This window comes from Tachysurus fulvidraco, chromosome 23, assembly GCF_022655615.1.
Source record: "Tachysurus fulvidraco isolate hzauxx_2018 chromosome 23, HZAU_PFXX_2.0, whole genome shotgun sequence".
Classification (NCBI taxonomy): Eukaryota; Metazoa; Chordata; class Actinopteri; order Siluriformes; family Bagridae; genus Tachysurus; species Tachysurus fulvidraco.
The window spans coordinates 11,306,260-11,321,971 of record NC_062540.1 but is presented as its reverse complement, the minus strand read 5'-3'; the positions used below and the strand labels follow the sequence as shown (position 1 = coordinate 11,321,971).

The window sequence follows — 15,712 nt, the reverse complement described above, 5'->3', positions numbered from 1 at the left end:
TGCCCTCAGTATTTCAATAAAGTAAGTCATGCAAGTAGCACAGTATTGTTCAGATTTTGTTAAATTACTGGTGGGTATAGTTACATTTACAGTACAGTGCAAGAAAAAAAATCAAAACAAATATGAATTAAAGGATTAAGGATTAATTTGAAAATTTGGTGTATCAATTTTTTGCATTCACAACTGCACCAAATCTCTTAAGAAACAGTTTAATTGTTTTAAAAGGAAATCAGCTGTTTGGTTGTCAAGCTGTCAGCTGTCAAGCATAATGGAGTACTTGTCCTGATGTTTTAATGTGAGACACAAAACTTTTAATATGCTGCATTGTTTTTTTTTCTCTTGCCATCTTGTTGCTTTCATCTGACTTCTGAAGTCCAAAAAGTTCATACAAATCATGTACAGGATCTCAATGCAGAAAGGTATCGAAAAGAAACTGAATCTTCCAAAATATTATATGTAACATTGAACACTTTAAAACCCTTCAACAAGTGAAAAAAAGAAACGTTACCAAGAACAAGACATTATTTCTAAACAGACAAAAGAAAATGTATCAGGGATGCTGCAAAAAGCCCTACAGCAGCAACAGCAGGGGACTTTCTGGAAAGTCCTGGTCAGCGCAGTGACATCAACAGCAAGGGTTGATACAAGGGATCTCATGAAAGCAACATACAAGCCAGCCTCAATCACCCTAAACAATGTGGCAAAATTTGTTGTGATCTGGTGAGACCAAGGTAGAACATTCTGGAATTCTAAAAGTTATGTTTGGCAAAAAAATATATATATACATGCTATGAAGCTGCTGCTCTTCAGATGGAACAAGCAAGTAATTACCTCCAAATACAGATATATTTTAGCACAAAATCTGGGACCTTTGTTAATAATGACCCAAAGCACAAATTCAAATAAACAAAGTAATGACTTTTAAAGTAGAAGCAGAAGAAGATCAAAGCTTTGGATCAGTTTATGCATCAGTTAGTCTGATTGACTAATTTACTGTACTTTTACTAATTACTTACTGTTCTATATTGTACTTTCTCACCCTATACCTATTTGTTTTTTGTTTAAATTTTGTTGGTTGATGTATCAAATTAAAAGTGGAAAACGATCTGACATGATCTTTCGTGGTTTCATTTTTTATATCACGAGGGGGGGGGGGACTTTTTATACACACTAGACAAACAATTGGCTCTGAAACAATTCATGAAACAATTCATTTGTTTTTGGAACATGTCTCAATGAAATCTGTTTCTTGTTTCTACTGATACCCTGATATAGATGATATATATATATGCCAATTTTTTTTATAAAAACACATTAGTTTGCACTGTATAACATCATTGCATTATTATGCCGAGTAGCTCATTTGGATCATGCTGCTGCTATTCTTTGTGCACTGTGTTACTGGCCTGAATTTTGCTGCACTTTTCATTCTATTGAGGTTGTAGGTTTGCACACTGACCTCTGATGTTTTAAACCTTTGGCACTTTACTTAATCCTGCACATTGCTTTTTCAAGTCCTGGGAATTTATTTATTTATTAAACTAGGTTGCATTTAAATATTTTCATCAGCGATTTTACCCGATGTTTGTGTTGGCCTCACTTCTGTTTTTAGCTACACAAATGTAAAGAAGGAAGCACATTCAAGTTTAACCTCTTTTGCATCATGGTTTCCTAGGAGAACGAATGCATCCATTCAGTAAGAGAATAAATAAACAGTGAAGTGGGAGAAAACATGCACAGGCAATGCATGCTGATGAGTGCCACAGTGGCTCTCTAATCTGGTCAACAGGAGAAACGTTTCATTTCTAGAATAAGGATAAGTATGATATATTCGGGAAGCACCACAGCACAGTAGCATGGGGCATCTGCGCCTCCACTCCCTGGCGACATGAGGGAGAATGAGTGCAGTTGTAATGCTCGGCACGTTCCATGCTGGCGGATCTCTCTGGACTGTTGGAGCCCATTAAAATGTCTTGTAGTACAGGATAATCCTTTTGCTTGGAGCTGGGCACAGCAATGCATCAGGAAGATATAAGCCTGATGAATAACCAAAAACGCAGCTTACTCCTCATTGAATTTAAAGCCTGGAGTGTATGAAGAATGAGATAGAAAGGCAATCCTTTCTCTTCTCTATGTGACACTGTCATTGTTGGGTTTATGTTATGGATGAATTCTGGATACAGAGTTTTGTTTGTATAAACGTTTTAAAATCCAAAACATTTCTTTCTAGTAAATAGTCATATAGTCATTGTATTGCAGAAGTATTCACTCTCTTTTAAAGTAATCAGATTTGTCTGGATTACAATTGACACATTTTTTGTTTTGGTCTGTTTTTTTATTTATTTGCTTGTTTAATCAAATAACACAGGCTGTATTTTTATAAAAAATCTGTGTGCATTATTTGTCTTCTTAAAAAAAATCAGTATATAACCTGAACCACATTTTTTAAATACTTGGTAAAAACCACTTTTTGCTGCTCCAAGCTTTGTACATTATTTATGAGTGATTGTCATCCATTCGTCCTAGCAAATGTGCTCCAGGTCCTTCAGGTTGGTTGGGGCTTGTTTGTTGACTGCAATAATTAATGCACCCTTAATGCTGCCTCTACCATGCTTCACAGTAGGGATGGTGTTAACTGGGGTATGGCCTTTATTAGGTAGGTACCATACATAGTGTTTTAAAACCCAAATACAGTATCTCAGACTTGGTCACGTCACACCAAGGCAGTTTCTCTGGGTCACTCTAGTGCTTCAATATGGCACATCTTCAGCAATGGTTATTTCTATCCACCCTCCCATACAGTCCTGAATTATGCAGAGCTCTTGACATGGTTGCACCTTAGACACCGTACTCTATAGCTTTATAGTGACTATTGCTCTCATGTGTGTCTTGTTTTTGCAGTTTGGAGGGAAAGCCTTGTCTATGTCATTTTGGGTTGTGTGATACAGGTTTCACTTTCTTTTTTCACTCATAGTATACTAGACTCATATACTGTGACCCTGTCTATTTAAAATTCCCTCAGCAAATGTCTCAAAATTTGTTTCACAGACTGTTGAGTTGTTGTCACAGATTGTTGTCCATTACAAAAGATGTAATGGACCTATACATTTGACCATTATGCCACAGCATCTGCCGTTTAAAACTGATTTATATGTGTCAATAAATATCGGAGGGAACACTAAAGGTCTTTGTGGGCTGTTGCCTTTTACTTCCTTCCCAAAGCTTTGACATCCTGCAAGTCCCTGAAGTCTATTGATATACTATATACTATGCAGTTTAAAGTTATTGGATATTATTCAATAAAAATCTCATCCAAGATGGCGATGAGTCTGCATACCGGCATTAGGTGAAGCAGCTGGTGCTATGTTACAGTCAGAACAGCCTAGAGCTAAACACCCTCAAAACTGTGGGGATGATAGTGGACTTTAGGAAAGACCCCTCAACACTACTCCCCTTCACAATATCCAACAGCCTTTGTGTCATCTGTAGAGTCCTTCAAGTTTCTGGGCACTACCATTTCCCAAGACCTGAAATGGGAGTGAGCATGAACTCCATCATCAAAAAGGCCCAGCAGAGGATGTACTTTCTACATCAATTAAGGAAGTACGGTTTGCCACAGGAGCTGTTGAGGCTGTTCTACACTGCAGTCATTGAATCTGTCCTGTGCACATCCATCACCATCTGGTTTGGAGCAAACAAAACAGGACAGAAACAGACTGAAACGCACAGTAAAAACAGCAGATAAAATAATTGGTGCCCCCTACTCACTCCCCAGGACTTGTACCATACAAGAACCTGAAACCAGGCAGGAAAATTCACTACTGACCCTTCACACCCTGAACACAACCTCTTTCAGCTCCTCCCTTCTGGCAGGCGCTACAGAGCTTTGTTTACCAAAACTGCCAGACACAGGAACAGTTTCTTTCCCCAGGCAATCACCCTGATTAACAACTCACCATAATTATATTCCCTGCTTCATATCTACAAGTAATACATTATTAGAACTGTCAGTCATCACATCTTCCGTGTATGTTACACACACTACTGCTGCTGCATATTATACAAAAAGAATAATATTGCACAATACTGTTATTTGCACTACCATGCACCTCTCACACTTTATGTACATAACTCAGTCAAATATTCTGTATTCATATTTAATACTCATACTGTCTATATTGCATCACATCGTCTGTATTGTCTTGTATAGTCTTGTCTTGTATAGTATAGAGTTATTTATGTCTGTTTGTAAGTCACAAACAGCCGGAACCAAATTCCAACAAGTGTCAACACAATTGGCCAATAAACCTGATTCTGATTATTAGCAAAGTCCATCTTAGGTGTTTCATTCTGCTCTGTTGCCCTGGCATGGATCTGAGCTGTTGAAATTATACTCAAATTTATGTGCCCTAAATTTCGACATGCTGTGTCCTGTCTGATTTTCCTGCACTATAAGTGAAGATATTCTAAGAGAATGTTACATACAGCAAAACTTAATATGAAACCCTATATTGTGCAAGCACATGGGGATGAAGTTCATGATAGACGGAAACTACCATTTATCTTTTTATTGTATTTGTGGTTCCCAAAGTACAGACTCAACAGATATCAATACACATCATTTCTCACATGGTCAGAATTTAGCAATGATGTTTCTGGATGTGTTAGACACTTCATTTCATATACAAAATAAGGACACTGAAAGGAATGTTATGGTATAAAGCACATGTTGAAACCTTGTTTTGATTAATAAAAACTGGAATAGCACAATGGAACAATATTTGCCAGAATAAAGTATTGATTAAAAATGACTGAAAGAATACAAAGTTAAAAAGTCCTGAATCCTTTTTATTCTTATAATGCACATTTAGAGCCTTTCATGCTGTCAGACCTGTTTTTTTTTTTTTTATACACAATGTTTATGTACACTGTTTGGTACACAATGCCTCATGGATAAATGAGTTTTGCTTTGAACGTCAACAGTCTGTGTTTTGGCTGCTGTTTGAATCAATCTGTATTTTATTTTTATTTATTTACTTATTTATTTTTCATATCAGGGTTGCTAGTCAAAAAGATACAGTATATGCCAAAAAAAACCTATTCTAACAAATAAACAAATTATAAAATAATTAGATAGTCTGACGATATTACAAATTATATATATATACATTTAAAGTTGTTTGATTTTTTTAGTTTATATATATTAAAAAATATACACACAAACACAATATATATACCCGAAAATATATAAATAGGCGTGAAAAAGTCCATGTCGCTTCATTCAGCTGCAGCGTCTCCGCCCTTTAGCAGGAGTAAATATCAACCCGTGAGGTGAGTTTATTGCGTTAATAATTAACTAACTAACTAATTAACTAACTAACTAAATAACCTTCGACACAAAACATATTATCTGAAGAGAGTAAAGTAAAGTAAGGTGAAATAGCCTAGCTTAGCTCATCAGGCCTGTAACAAGGCGTCTCATAGCACCTGTTCTCCACACAGCACACCACAGCATGTCTGCTAGCTATTCTGAGGGCTTTCTTCGTGGATTTGCTTGTAGGTGTTTGGTTACCAGGGGCTTAAAAGAGCAGCAAGAACACTTCAGTCCTCCTGTACCATTAGAGAGAGTTATATATGTATATGTGTTAGTAGTTAAGGTTTTAATATGCCCGTGTTTGTAGAAAATCCCTCTCAGTTTTCTAAACAGCGCCTAAAGTCGGAATTAATTTCCCATAATATTGAGCTGCCGCCTGCAGGAAGTGACAAACAAGTTTATCTGGAGGTTTATATGAAGCATATGGGGGATAAAAACACTACTGATTTCTCTAGTGATGAAGAGGAAAACGTCCGAAATGGAAATGTAAGTTGACACTAATACAGTAGATGTTTTGCGTATTAAGGTAATGTTGTGTTTATTTGTCCTGATTAGAGGTTTACTGACACTACATTAGGTCTCTTTACTAAAATGAGCAATTTGGGTTTTTTCCCCCCAAGATTTTAAAGTCGAGTTTATATTATAAAGATATGTTTACTTAGTTTTTGGCTGTTTGAGTTAAACATTAAAATAAATATAATCCTGATAATGATGGGTTGTAACTTGTGTCCCTCTTTAACAAGACGTTTAAGTATGTGAAGTGATTCAGATTCACCTCATATTTTTCATTATACAATTTAATATCTAGCTTAAAAATATACTTTAAGATGCAGTGATGACAAAGTGCTTTGTAATGTCACAGGAAGGAAAATGATTTGACATGGGCTCCATGGGACAACTTTTAGTTACCTGTCACTGTTGAAGCTCAAGGCCTGAAGGATGCTTAGACTATTAAATCTTCCCAACTGCCTGTTTAACACATTTAATGTCAAATAGACTTTAAATAGTGAAACAAACAGCATAAAATACATTACATTCATTTACTCTGCCACTATGGTGCAGAAGGTTCCTGCAGCTGTCTGTTACACATCCACACGTCACAGTGTAATATCAGACTGACTGTGTGTGTGTGTGTGTGTGTGTGTGTGTGTGTGTGTGTGTGTGTGTGTGTGTGTGAGGCATGGAGACCCTTGAACAAGGCTGGGAATCTGGGTCATGCTTCAGAAACCTGTTGGGTGTCGAGTTTACAGTTTATGATCTGCAGCACTATATTACTGCTCTGAAAACATTTCAAGTCTGCTCACCAGTTACAGAACTGCATGACTTAACAGTGTGATGTTTGAAACAATCTTTAATTTAAAAATAAATGCTTAACCTTTTTGTCATAATAAAATAATTGAATAGTGTATCGTGTGTGTCACCACACAGGAAGAGGAAAAGAGAGGAGACGATTCAGACATGGTGGACCTGAGCTCACTGACTGATGATCAGTTAAAACGCAAACTGCTTCAGTATGGAGTCAAAGCCGGACCGATTGTAGGTCAGTATTTTCTCATGTCTTGAACAAAATTCCCTAAATATAAATTTATGTAGAGGTTAAACATAATTGTGATCAATGTCTGTGTCGATATGCACATTAATAATACAGCAACCATATGGCAGTCTATTAAACCCTGCTGAAAGTTGTGCAACTGAGTTCTGATAAAAGTAAAAATGATTTAAAAAGCAGTTTTTAACCAAAATTGTATTTTCTGCCTGTAATTATACCTTGATACTGCTGCATTACCAGAAACAGAAGTGTTTTTGTGTTCTTTACTTTTGAACCTTGCCTATGCACTTCAATAAAGTGGAAAAGAAATCACTCTATTGTTTCTTTAAGATGTTGGTTACACACTGTTTGCTTAGTTACACACTAGTTTGAAAAGCTTAATAAATGCCAGCTGTCAAATACTGTATGAAGTGATGAACACTTGCTCACACAATAGAGTCGGCAAAAGGAAATGACCGTTTCAGCAAAATAATACTAACAAAATTGTTAATTAAAAAAAACTCTACAAAACTTGCTGTAAGATTAAGGTCACATGATACAAGAGTGACTCATCAGATGTCATGATGGACATTCACACTGACAAGTGATGAGGATAATGTGGATAATATTTAAGATCAAAATAATTAAGGTTATAAATGTAGATATGGATAAGCAAAGGTTTATTTCATGGCCTGGAAATTACTGTGTTGGTGAATATCGCATGTACGGATCCTGACACCGTGCGTGTGTGTGTCTGTGTGTGGAGATAGCTACCACTCGAGCACTGTATGAGAGGAAGTTGCACAGGCTGATGACTCAACACAGTTTCAACAGTAAAGCTGATGCTGGGAAATACTCTGAAAGTGAAGAGGAGGAATCTGGTATGGATTTTTATTAAATTTAGTACTTAAAGTATAATATTTACTGTTACTACTTTTTACACACCTGTTTTTGGTTAATCGGGACTTCTCCCCTGTACACTCTCTTGCCACTGTATTAGGAATACCTGCACACTCCGTTATCTAACATTGCAATGAAGGCAATCGTGTACATACAGGTGAAGAGCTTCAGTTATTGTTCACATCAAACATCAGAATGAGGAGAGAGTGTGATCTCTGACATTAACATGTAGCATGTTTGTGGGTGACCAATGGACTGGTTTGAGTGTTTCAGAAACTTCTGAGCTGCTGTGATTTTCACAAACAGCATAGAGTATATACAGAATGTTTTGAAAAACCAAGTGTATAGAGTAAGTGAGGTCTGTGGGGGGAGATTCCTGAGGAAAATGCCAGATAACATAATCACTCTTTACAATCGTAGAGAGAAGAGAAGAATCTCAGAACACACAAAACATAAATCTTGAGGTCATGATGTTTGAAGTGAACATTAACTGAAGCTCTTGACCCGTTTCTGCTTGATTTTTGATATTTGGCTGTTTAGGTGCACAAATGTGCAGGTTTACATGTGTTCCAATTAAAGTGGATATTGAGTGTACATAAGAGCTAAAGTGCTCTAAAAGTTCAGTAACCTTTGAAAAGTGGGGAGTCTTTGGACTGTAAAGAGTTTCAGAAAAATAACTGTTAAACAGTTTCTATTTTTTTTTTTTTTGTTGTTGTACAGGATCAGAACGGTGTGAACCAGAGAGTGTGTCCCATACTGGACTTAGTGTGACGCCTAGTACGGTGTGTAATGTCTAATTTTTCTGTACAATCCAAACACTTCTTTATCCTTTGAATTTTTTGATAATTTACTAAGTTATTGACTGCAAAAACTGCCAGCACCAACAAACTGTCTGGCTTGTATAGATCCTTTAAATAAATGCAGTCGGTTTAGATAAGGAGGGGTATCAGGTAGCTAAAACAACAACAAACATGGATATAAAGTTCCACAGTGTTTGTAAACAAAGACACGCTTGCACCACCAGGTTTGCTTGGAAAATAATCTGAAGAATTTGGCAAGTAAATTATTTAAGAAATGGATTGATGAGCTAAACTATAATTCTTATAATGGATTGACTGTAAAGTATGGTTCTATTGGACTAAACTAAAACTTTAATGTGGTGTAACTCTGGAAGATACAGGTAGCTAGCTGATTTATTGATAATGTATAGCTTGAATTAAACCCTATTAACTAGTTTTCTAGCTGGTAGATTTTAAACGGTCTTCTTAATTTTATTATAGTGCTTTTATTAGGAATGCTGTGCTGTTGCGCTTATAACAGCCTCAATTCTTTATGGCATTGAATTCAAAAATTGTTAGAACATTTCTTGATAGTCTGGTCCATGTTGACATCATTGCATCAAGCAATTCCTGCAGACGTTCCAGGTGCATTTTCATGCAACAAATCTCTCATTCTAGCACATCCCAATGGTCCTCTATTGGATTCATATCGGGTAACTGGGAAAGCCAGGGTTAGAACACTGAACTCTGTCATGTTCATGAAACCAGTTTGAGATGACTTGATTTGTTACATAGTGCATTATTATGCTGGAATTAACCATTTTAACATTTATCTGATAATTTTTGTCTTTGTTATATGTTTAAAAAAACACACTACAAAATAAATTCAGTTTTGGTGATATGATATGAAGACTGAAATGCAGCATTTTATGATTAGTTTTTGAAAAGCTAAGCTAACATTCAGTTTATAGGGGTTATGCTATTAAACATTTTATCATAATTATACCTTATACAGGACTGTTAGACATCCTGTCTGTTTTTAAACTCTGGGTGAAGGTCAGGAGGCTTGTCCATAGTACTCTTGGTATAATTTGTGGTGTTATTTTGGAGGTGTACACCTATGAGTGATGGTTTGGAACTCTGTAGTTCCCTGTATTCCCTACAAAATGCCTGAGAATCAGAGTATAGTGTAAACAGAAGTCTACAGTAATGGCTAGTTGGCATCAAACATGGATTGTGTAATTTGGGATTAATTCCCTTCCCTTGGAGTTATACTGTATGTCGTTAAGCTCACAAAAATCACAACCTAATTTTAAAGCTTTTCGGACTGCACTGGTCATTGTGGTCTATGCAGTTATTATACAGCTTATGGATCTGGATACCACCGCCATTGATGGAGCATTTTGAAGATATCAGTAAACATTGTGAGTGTGCTGTCCTGACACATAATTATTGGAATCTGTGTATTTGTAGTTTTTTTCTATGTAGAAGTGAGACTATTAACCTTCCTATGGGGAAAATTGCTGTTTAACCTGATATATTCTGGTTTGACCAGAATAAACTGCTGCAGGCTGTAAGAAAAGACTCGTGGTTAGAAACCTGTAAACTTTAGGAAATCACAGTGGGCAAATTGGCAGTGAGAAATCCTGTGTAGCTGAAAAGCACTCTTTAAACTCTCAGTTTTAAAACAGTTTTCTAACGTATTATTGAGTCTGTTTAGATGTGGAATAGCAGGTCTCAAAAGCTGTTAGTTATTGTGGAATTTAGTTAAGCTCCTTGACGTACTCCCTCCCTGACTTTGTGTTTTATTAAAAGGAAATGTGTCAACAGACAGAATTAAATCAAGGGCACTCGGAATGAACAGTGGAAATGAGCCTCATCTGAAGTTTGTGTTTGTTAATGAATAGCAACATTTTAGAATAATTGAGGATGCATTCTGAAAACCTGTCTATGCTTTTTCACTGTCGAATGTATTTTATAGATTGATCAGAATAATGCTGTAACACAATTCTTTCTTGGAATCAAGTCTAAATACTTTCTGTATGCACCGGTTATAATGTATTAATTTGAAAAAAATTAAGGATGAGAATTTATTTTTTTTATTACAGTATATACTTTGACCACCTTGTGGTTGGAGATCTAATTAATTAATTAATAGATTTAATGTGCTTTCTGCTAATTTTGTACATGTGTAGGTGGGGATGAACTATCATAGCAAAGAAACATTTTATCCTCAGTGCTTTGTACCCCCTGTGAGACAGGTATAGTATCAGTATTTAATTTTATGGCTTAGTAAAGGGATGGATTCCACTGCTCACTTTATCATATTTTTTGTTTTGTTTTGGATTTGATTTGTCGCTCTTCCTTTGAAACATTATTTTACTTCCAAGTGTTTTTGGTATTAAAAGGTTCTGCTGGGAGAGAGTCATTTATTTATTTCACTCCTAACTGCCAGGGATGGGTGACACTTTCACACATTTCAAATGAAGTATTTGGATGACTGATTTCTGTGTGTTTCCACCAAGGAGCTTGTGCACATTACAGCAGTTTGCACCATGATAGCTTCTAACAAGACCAAAGCTCCCCAACAGTGAAGCAGGGCACAATGTGCCCTGGCATGAGGTCAGATTCATGGAGAGTGATGGCCACTCTGTCTCCTTTACATGATGAACATTATTATGCTTGCAGGTTCAGCCAGGCAACTCTGGCTGTTATCGACATCTACTGAGGATCGGTGATTGCAGATTGTGACCTTGCTAGGCATGTTGGTGCTGCAGGCCTTTAACACTGTCCTTATAAAAATAATAGTGCCCAAGCATTGGTCCCCAGTGGTAGATGACATTCCTCAGTAGTAGGGGAAGAAAATCACCGGACACAGTGGGGTTACTGACAGCAGGTCGAACCTCAGGATAAAAGCAGAACATTTGTCCTTTAGCTGAATTCGAGGTCTTATTGCTGGTCCTCAGACGTCACCACATGCTGGTCCCTTCAGACAACGTTGACTGAAAGCTACTGTAGATCATCTATCAAGATGGCACGAGATTAATTGACTTGCATACAATTTCCACAGTTGGGCTTATCCACAAGTTGCCTTGAGAACAGCTATACATTTGGACAGGAAATGCACTTTCAAAACTGCATATATGTTCAGGAGAGTAGCATTTGAAACCAGAGATGGGAGACGTTTAGCTAGACCTCTGTGCCAACCCGATACAAAGTGTGGTACTCCCTGTATGCGCTCACACATGACTAGCTCCCTGTTGTATACCCTTCCTCCTTTACCACTTTGAGGCCACCAAGATGACCAACAAGACCTTCATTCCTAATGGAGCGTCTCAACTTCTCAACTCTGCTAAACCGTGGCAATTCCCCATCAACACTGCTGTGCTGCTTCTGAAATTCTGTGCCTTTTGATGGCTTGGTATCATTGTCATTTCTCTAGAAGCGAATAATAATTTTTTTTTTTCCCCCTTTACCACCAGACATGAAACTAGACTTTAAAGTGTTTGTCCGAAATTAGTAGGCTATGTTTAAACACTCGTTATTAGCTAAAACAAATGAACTAGAATATAATTATATTTAGGTGCTGAGATCTTTTTGCACGAAATAACAAAGAACCTTATAATGCTAAAGTCACATTGTTGGGTTTCATGTTTGCTCTTTGGGTTAAAGGGTTTTTGTTTCAGCATACTAAGTTGTTGTGTTAATTATTGAGCTTATGTTTGTTTGTCTGTAAGCAGAGAATTCGCCAATTTAATTGTAGCTGTGACTGAAGTAAATATATGGATTTCAGGGCAAGAATCAAGAGAGTTCATTGGAGAGCAGCCAAAGCAGCTTTCTGTCATTCAGCATCACACAGCTTGTGGAGGAGGGGAGTGTCTGTCTGTCTGTCTGCGCGTGCGTGCGTCTGTCTGCGCGTGCGTGCGTCTGTCTGTCTGTGCGTCTGTGCGTGCGTGCGTCTGTGCGTCTGTCTGTCTGTGTATTCGTCTCTGAGAGATGGAGACAGTACTTGGAGAAATATTTCTTTTGCAAGTATTTGAATTTTTTTGTATAGAAATGTTACATGTTGATTATTCTTGTTAATTTTCTGAAAATTTCTGAAGATTGGTTTGTGGTTTTTGAATGAGAATTATAATCTGAGTAGCTGTATGGCTTGCAGATTGAGAACAGACTCAGTCCTCTGTCAAAGTCTGCAGAGAATGGGAGAAGCTGTAGCCCCACACCAGTGGCATGCAAAGCACAACGGGTCAGTAATCCTATTAAGTATGTGGGTAAACAGACCCGCACACACACACTGGGATCAGCTGAAATTATAGGCTGCAGCTTATAAATATTTATAACTATTTAAGTCTGTGTGGATGTGACCGTTTAAGGTAAAATGTGCTTTGTTTTTAAAGTGTATGTTGTGTGTTTTTATTTATTTATTTATTTATTTTATTTCCAGCGGCTCGACAACAGCACAACAAATGCGTCTCTCTATCTGACCCCTGAGTATTCACCTTTTCAGAAACAAACTACTTCAATAAATCCAGCAATTGTAACTTAATACTTTTTTTGATTTGGCTCTTTCCTCACACTCTGGTGTGGGCATTTGTATTTGCACTGAGTTTAACTATAATTTTGAACCTTTTGTTTTTTTTTTTTTTTTTTTTTTTTTTTTTTTTTTGTTTGTTTGTTTGTTTCTTCCCACACTGTTTCCATCCAACTCACATTTACCCTGGTTCATCTCTTAACTATCCATTGTGGCTAGAGCACCATTTATAACCACGCTGGTTCTTTCACTTTTATTTCTTATTTGGTCAATTGCAAGAGGTTTGATGTCCACTGTAAACCACATCTCTGTCGCCACTCAAATTTTTTTCCTCTTAAATTGCTTCGTCATTCTTTTGTTTTCTTCTGATCTAGGAAACAGTAACTGATGTTCTGATGGAGATGTTCCCAGACACTGCAATAACTCCAACTGGAATCGCGTGAGTCCAGCCAATAGAAATTCACTACAAACCTTATTACTTATTCTTTATCATTAAAGTTAAAATGTATATGACTTAAAAAAAAAAAAAAAAAAAAAAAAGGTAGGGAAGATGAAATCTAATGTAGTGTTTTCATGTTGAATGCAAATGTAATAAGAGGTGAAAGATTAGTTAATATACTTCAGAAGAGGATCAGCTACACTTCAATATTGTTGATGAAATAGACTGATTAATTATGTACTTTTAATCTGAAGTACTTATTTCCATGTAAACTGACACACACTGAAGTCTAAAAACCTTTGCACAAGATTACTCTTTTTTTTTCACATAATACAGTATATTGGAGTTGAATATAATCAGACTTTTGTTTTTAATTTGAGGGCGTGTACATCCTAATTGGGCCAAATGTGTAGAAATGAAAGCATTGTTCTATGGCCAGGTGTGTGTTATCCCTTCATTATTTTACTTATAAGTAAGCAGATCTAAAAGTACTAGAGTTTTCCGGTATTGATATGTTGAATCTGTTGCTCTTAACATAGAACAGTCAATATAAAGAGCTGTCACTGCCTGTAAAGCAAGCCGTCATTAGGCTGAAAAATCGAAATAAAACAGGGTGAGAAAATAAATCGAGGAACCAAATCAATTATTTGAGATATTCTAAAAAGAAAGAAGGCACATGTGCACTCAGAAGTACCATAAAGCCCAGAGACCGAAAATCCCCCTTTTAACAGTCAGCCAAATTAAGATCATGAATATGACCCTGAATATACCCATGCATACATCCTATGGACAGAAGATTAAATTCACACTGTAACATATTAACATTTGACCTGAATATACTTCAAAAGCAGCGGGAATTGTTTTTTTTAAGACAAAGACATGGAATGTTGGGCAGTGTAGTAACTGAAGATGGCTTCACTAACTTCACTGATCACCAGGGATGTAATATCACATCGTGTCTGCAAAGGATTTATAACCAAGTATTAAAAATGACCATTGAATTAGGTTTTCAATTAAAAAAAAGTACCACATATTAAAAGGTCTATAATGCAGATTTTTTTCTGATTTGGATGTAACTCTTCCCCATAACACTTTTGTAATACTGAGCAATCATGAGCAATTTCTTGGACTAGGTGCCAAGATGCATACTACTCTACTAAATATCACTACACCATTGTCACTAGCACCATCAGTGTCTTTGCTATTTAATACTGTTTAAGATGGTGTTGAATTCTGTCTAATTGTGTACACTGTGAGATTAATGATCGAAGAACAGGGTTTCATCTCTTTATTTTCTTACTCTTTAGTGCCACCAAGAGACGGTCTATTAAGGGAGCAGCAGGTCGTCCTGTACGGTTCAAATATCCAGATACCCCACTGAGTCCTGTCACACTGGAGAAATTGGAGATCCAGCAGCGTCTAGTTCCTCTGTGGGTGCAGATTGCTGTGTTCCTTTTGGTGGTTGCCTTCCTATACTTCATTTACATATTGGTGGAAGAGCCACTGGAGAATCCTTTCAGTGCATTACTGCAGGGTCTGAGTCAGGAGGCAAGCAGCGACGATCTTGCTCTTGTCTCTCAGGACACACACACTTGATACTGTGTATGTGGGGTTTTTTTTTGTATTGGACTTACTTGCATAGAAATTCATGGTAATAGCAGGGTTGCAGAATTCTCTCAGTTGAGGTTGAATGCATCTAGATGCATATGGTATGATCTGTTGGTAAGCTTTTAAATGTTCTCTACTTTTTACTCCCTTAAGTAGGATCAATAAAATGAACTGGTGAGGTTTTGGTTGGAGAGCCACAGGGACCCATGTCTTATTCACAGGAGTACTATAATTTAATTTGCTTTTATTCTATTGTGTAATATTTTTGAATAAATAAATGATTTAATATATCTGAAATGTTTGCAATAACTTTTTTTTTATTTTTTTGAATTTCAGAGCATATTAAATATATATAAAATACTTAATTTGCTTGTTTAAGCTTTTTGATTAAAATGTCTTTATCTAAATGCTGATGAACAAGGTCACTTTTTATTCCACAACAGCAGGTGGCGCCCGCGTGTAGTGTGGCTTTAACGTAACATCAGTGTTGCCAGGTTCGTGTTATTTAATACCTTTTATGATTGTTGTAAAAGAACAGGTTAAATAGTGCAGG

At 36.6% G+C, this 15,712-nt stretch overlaps 1 protein-coding gene across 3 annotated transcripts; it reads left to right on the top strand.

Annotated features, from left to right (window-relative positions):
* The first annotated feature begins 5,182 nt into the window (after positions 1-5,182).
* lemd1 (LEM domain containing 1) lies at positions 5,183-15,456 on the top strand. 3 transcript variants are annotated; one of them, XM_047807029.1, is made up of 10 exons: positions 5,183-5,331; positions 6,803-6,914; positions 7,673-7,783; positions 8,523-8,584; positions 10,777-10,842; positions 12,375-12,452; positions 12,741-12,827; positions 13,026-13,118; positions 13,487-13,551; positions 14,859-15,456. In XM_047807029.1, exons 2-10 carry the CDS (start codon positions 6,833-6,835, stop codon positions 15,145-15,147), a joined length of 933 nt encoding a protein of 310 aa, XP_047662985.1. In that variant the 5' UTR covers positions 5,183-5,331; positions 6,803-6,832; the 3' UTR covers positions 15,148-15,456. The 3 variants fall into 3 exon arrangements, with proteins under 3 accessions (XP_047662985.1, XP_047662984.1, XP_047662983.1); XM_047807027.1 differs by lacking the exon at positions 5,183-5,331 and adding an exon at positions 5,466-5,860; XM_047807028.1 differs by lacking the exons at positions 5,183-5,331; positions 13,026-13,118 and adding an exon at positions 5,445-5,860.
* The last annotated feature ends 256 nt before the right edge of the window (positions 15,457-15,712 follow it).

Coding starts and splice junctions, on each gene's coding strand:
- lemd1 (XM_047807027.1), top strand. CDS start 5,666: ATGCCCGTGTTTGTAGAAAATCCCTCTCAGTTTTCTAAACAGCGCCTA. Junction 7,784..8,522: donor AAGTGAAGAGGAGGAATCTG/GTATGGATTTTT, acceptor GTTGTTGTACAG/GATCAGAACGGTGTGAACCA. Junction 8,585..10,776: donor TTAGTGTGACGCCTAGTACG/GTGTGTAATGTC, acceptor GTACATGTGTAG/GTGGGGATGAACTATCATAG.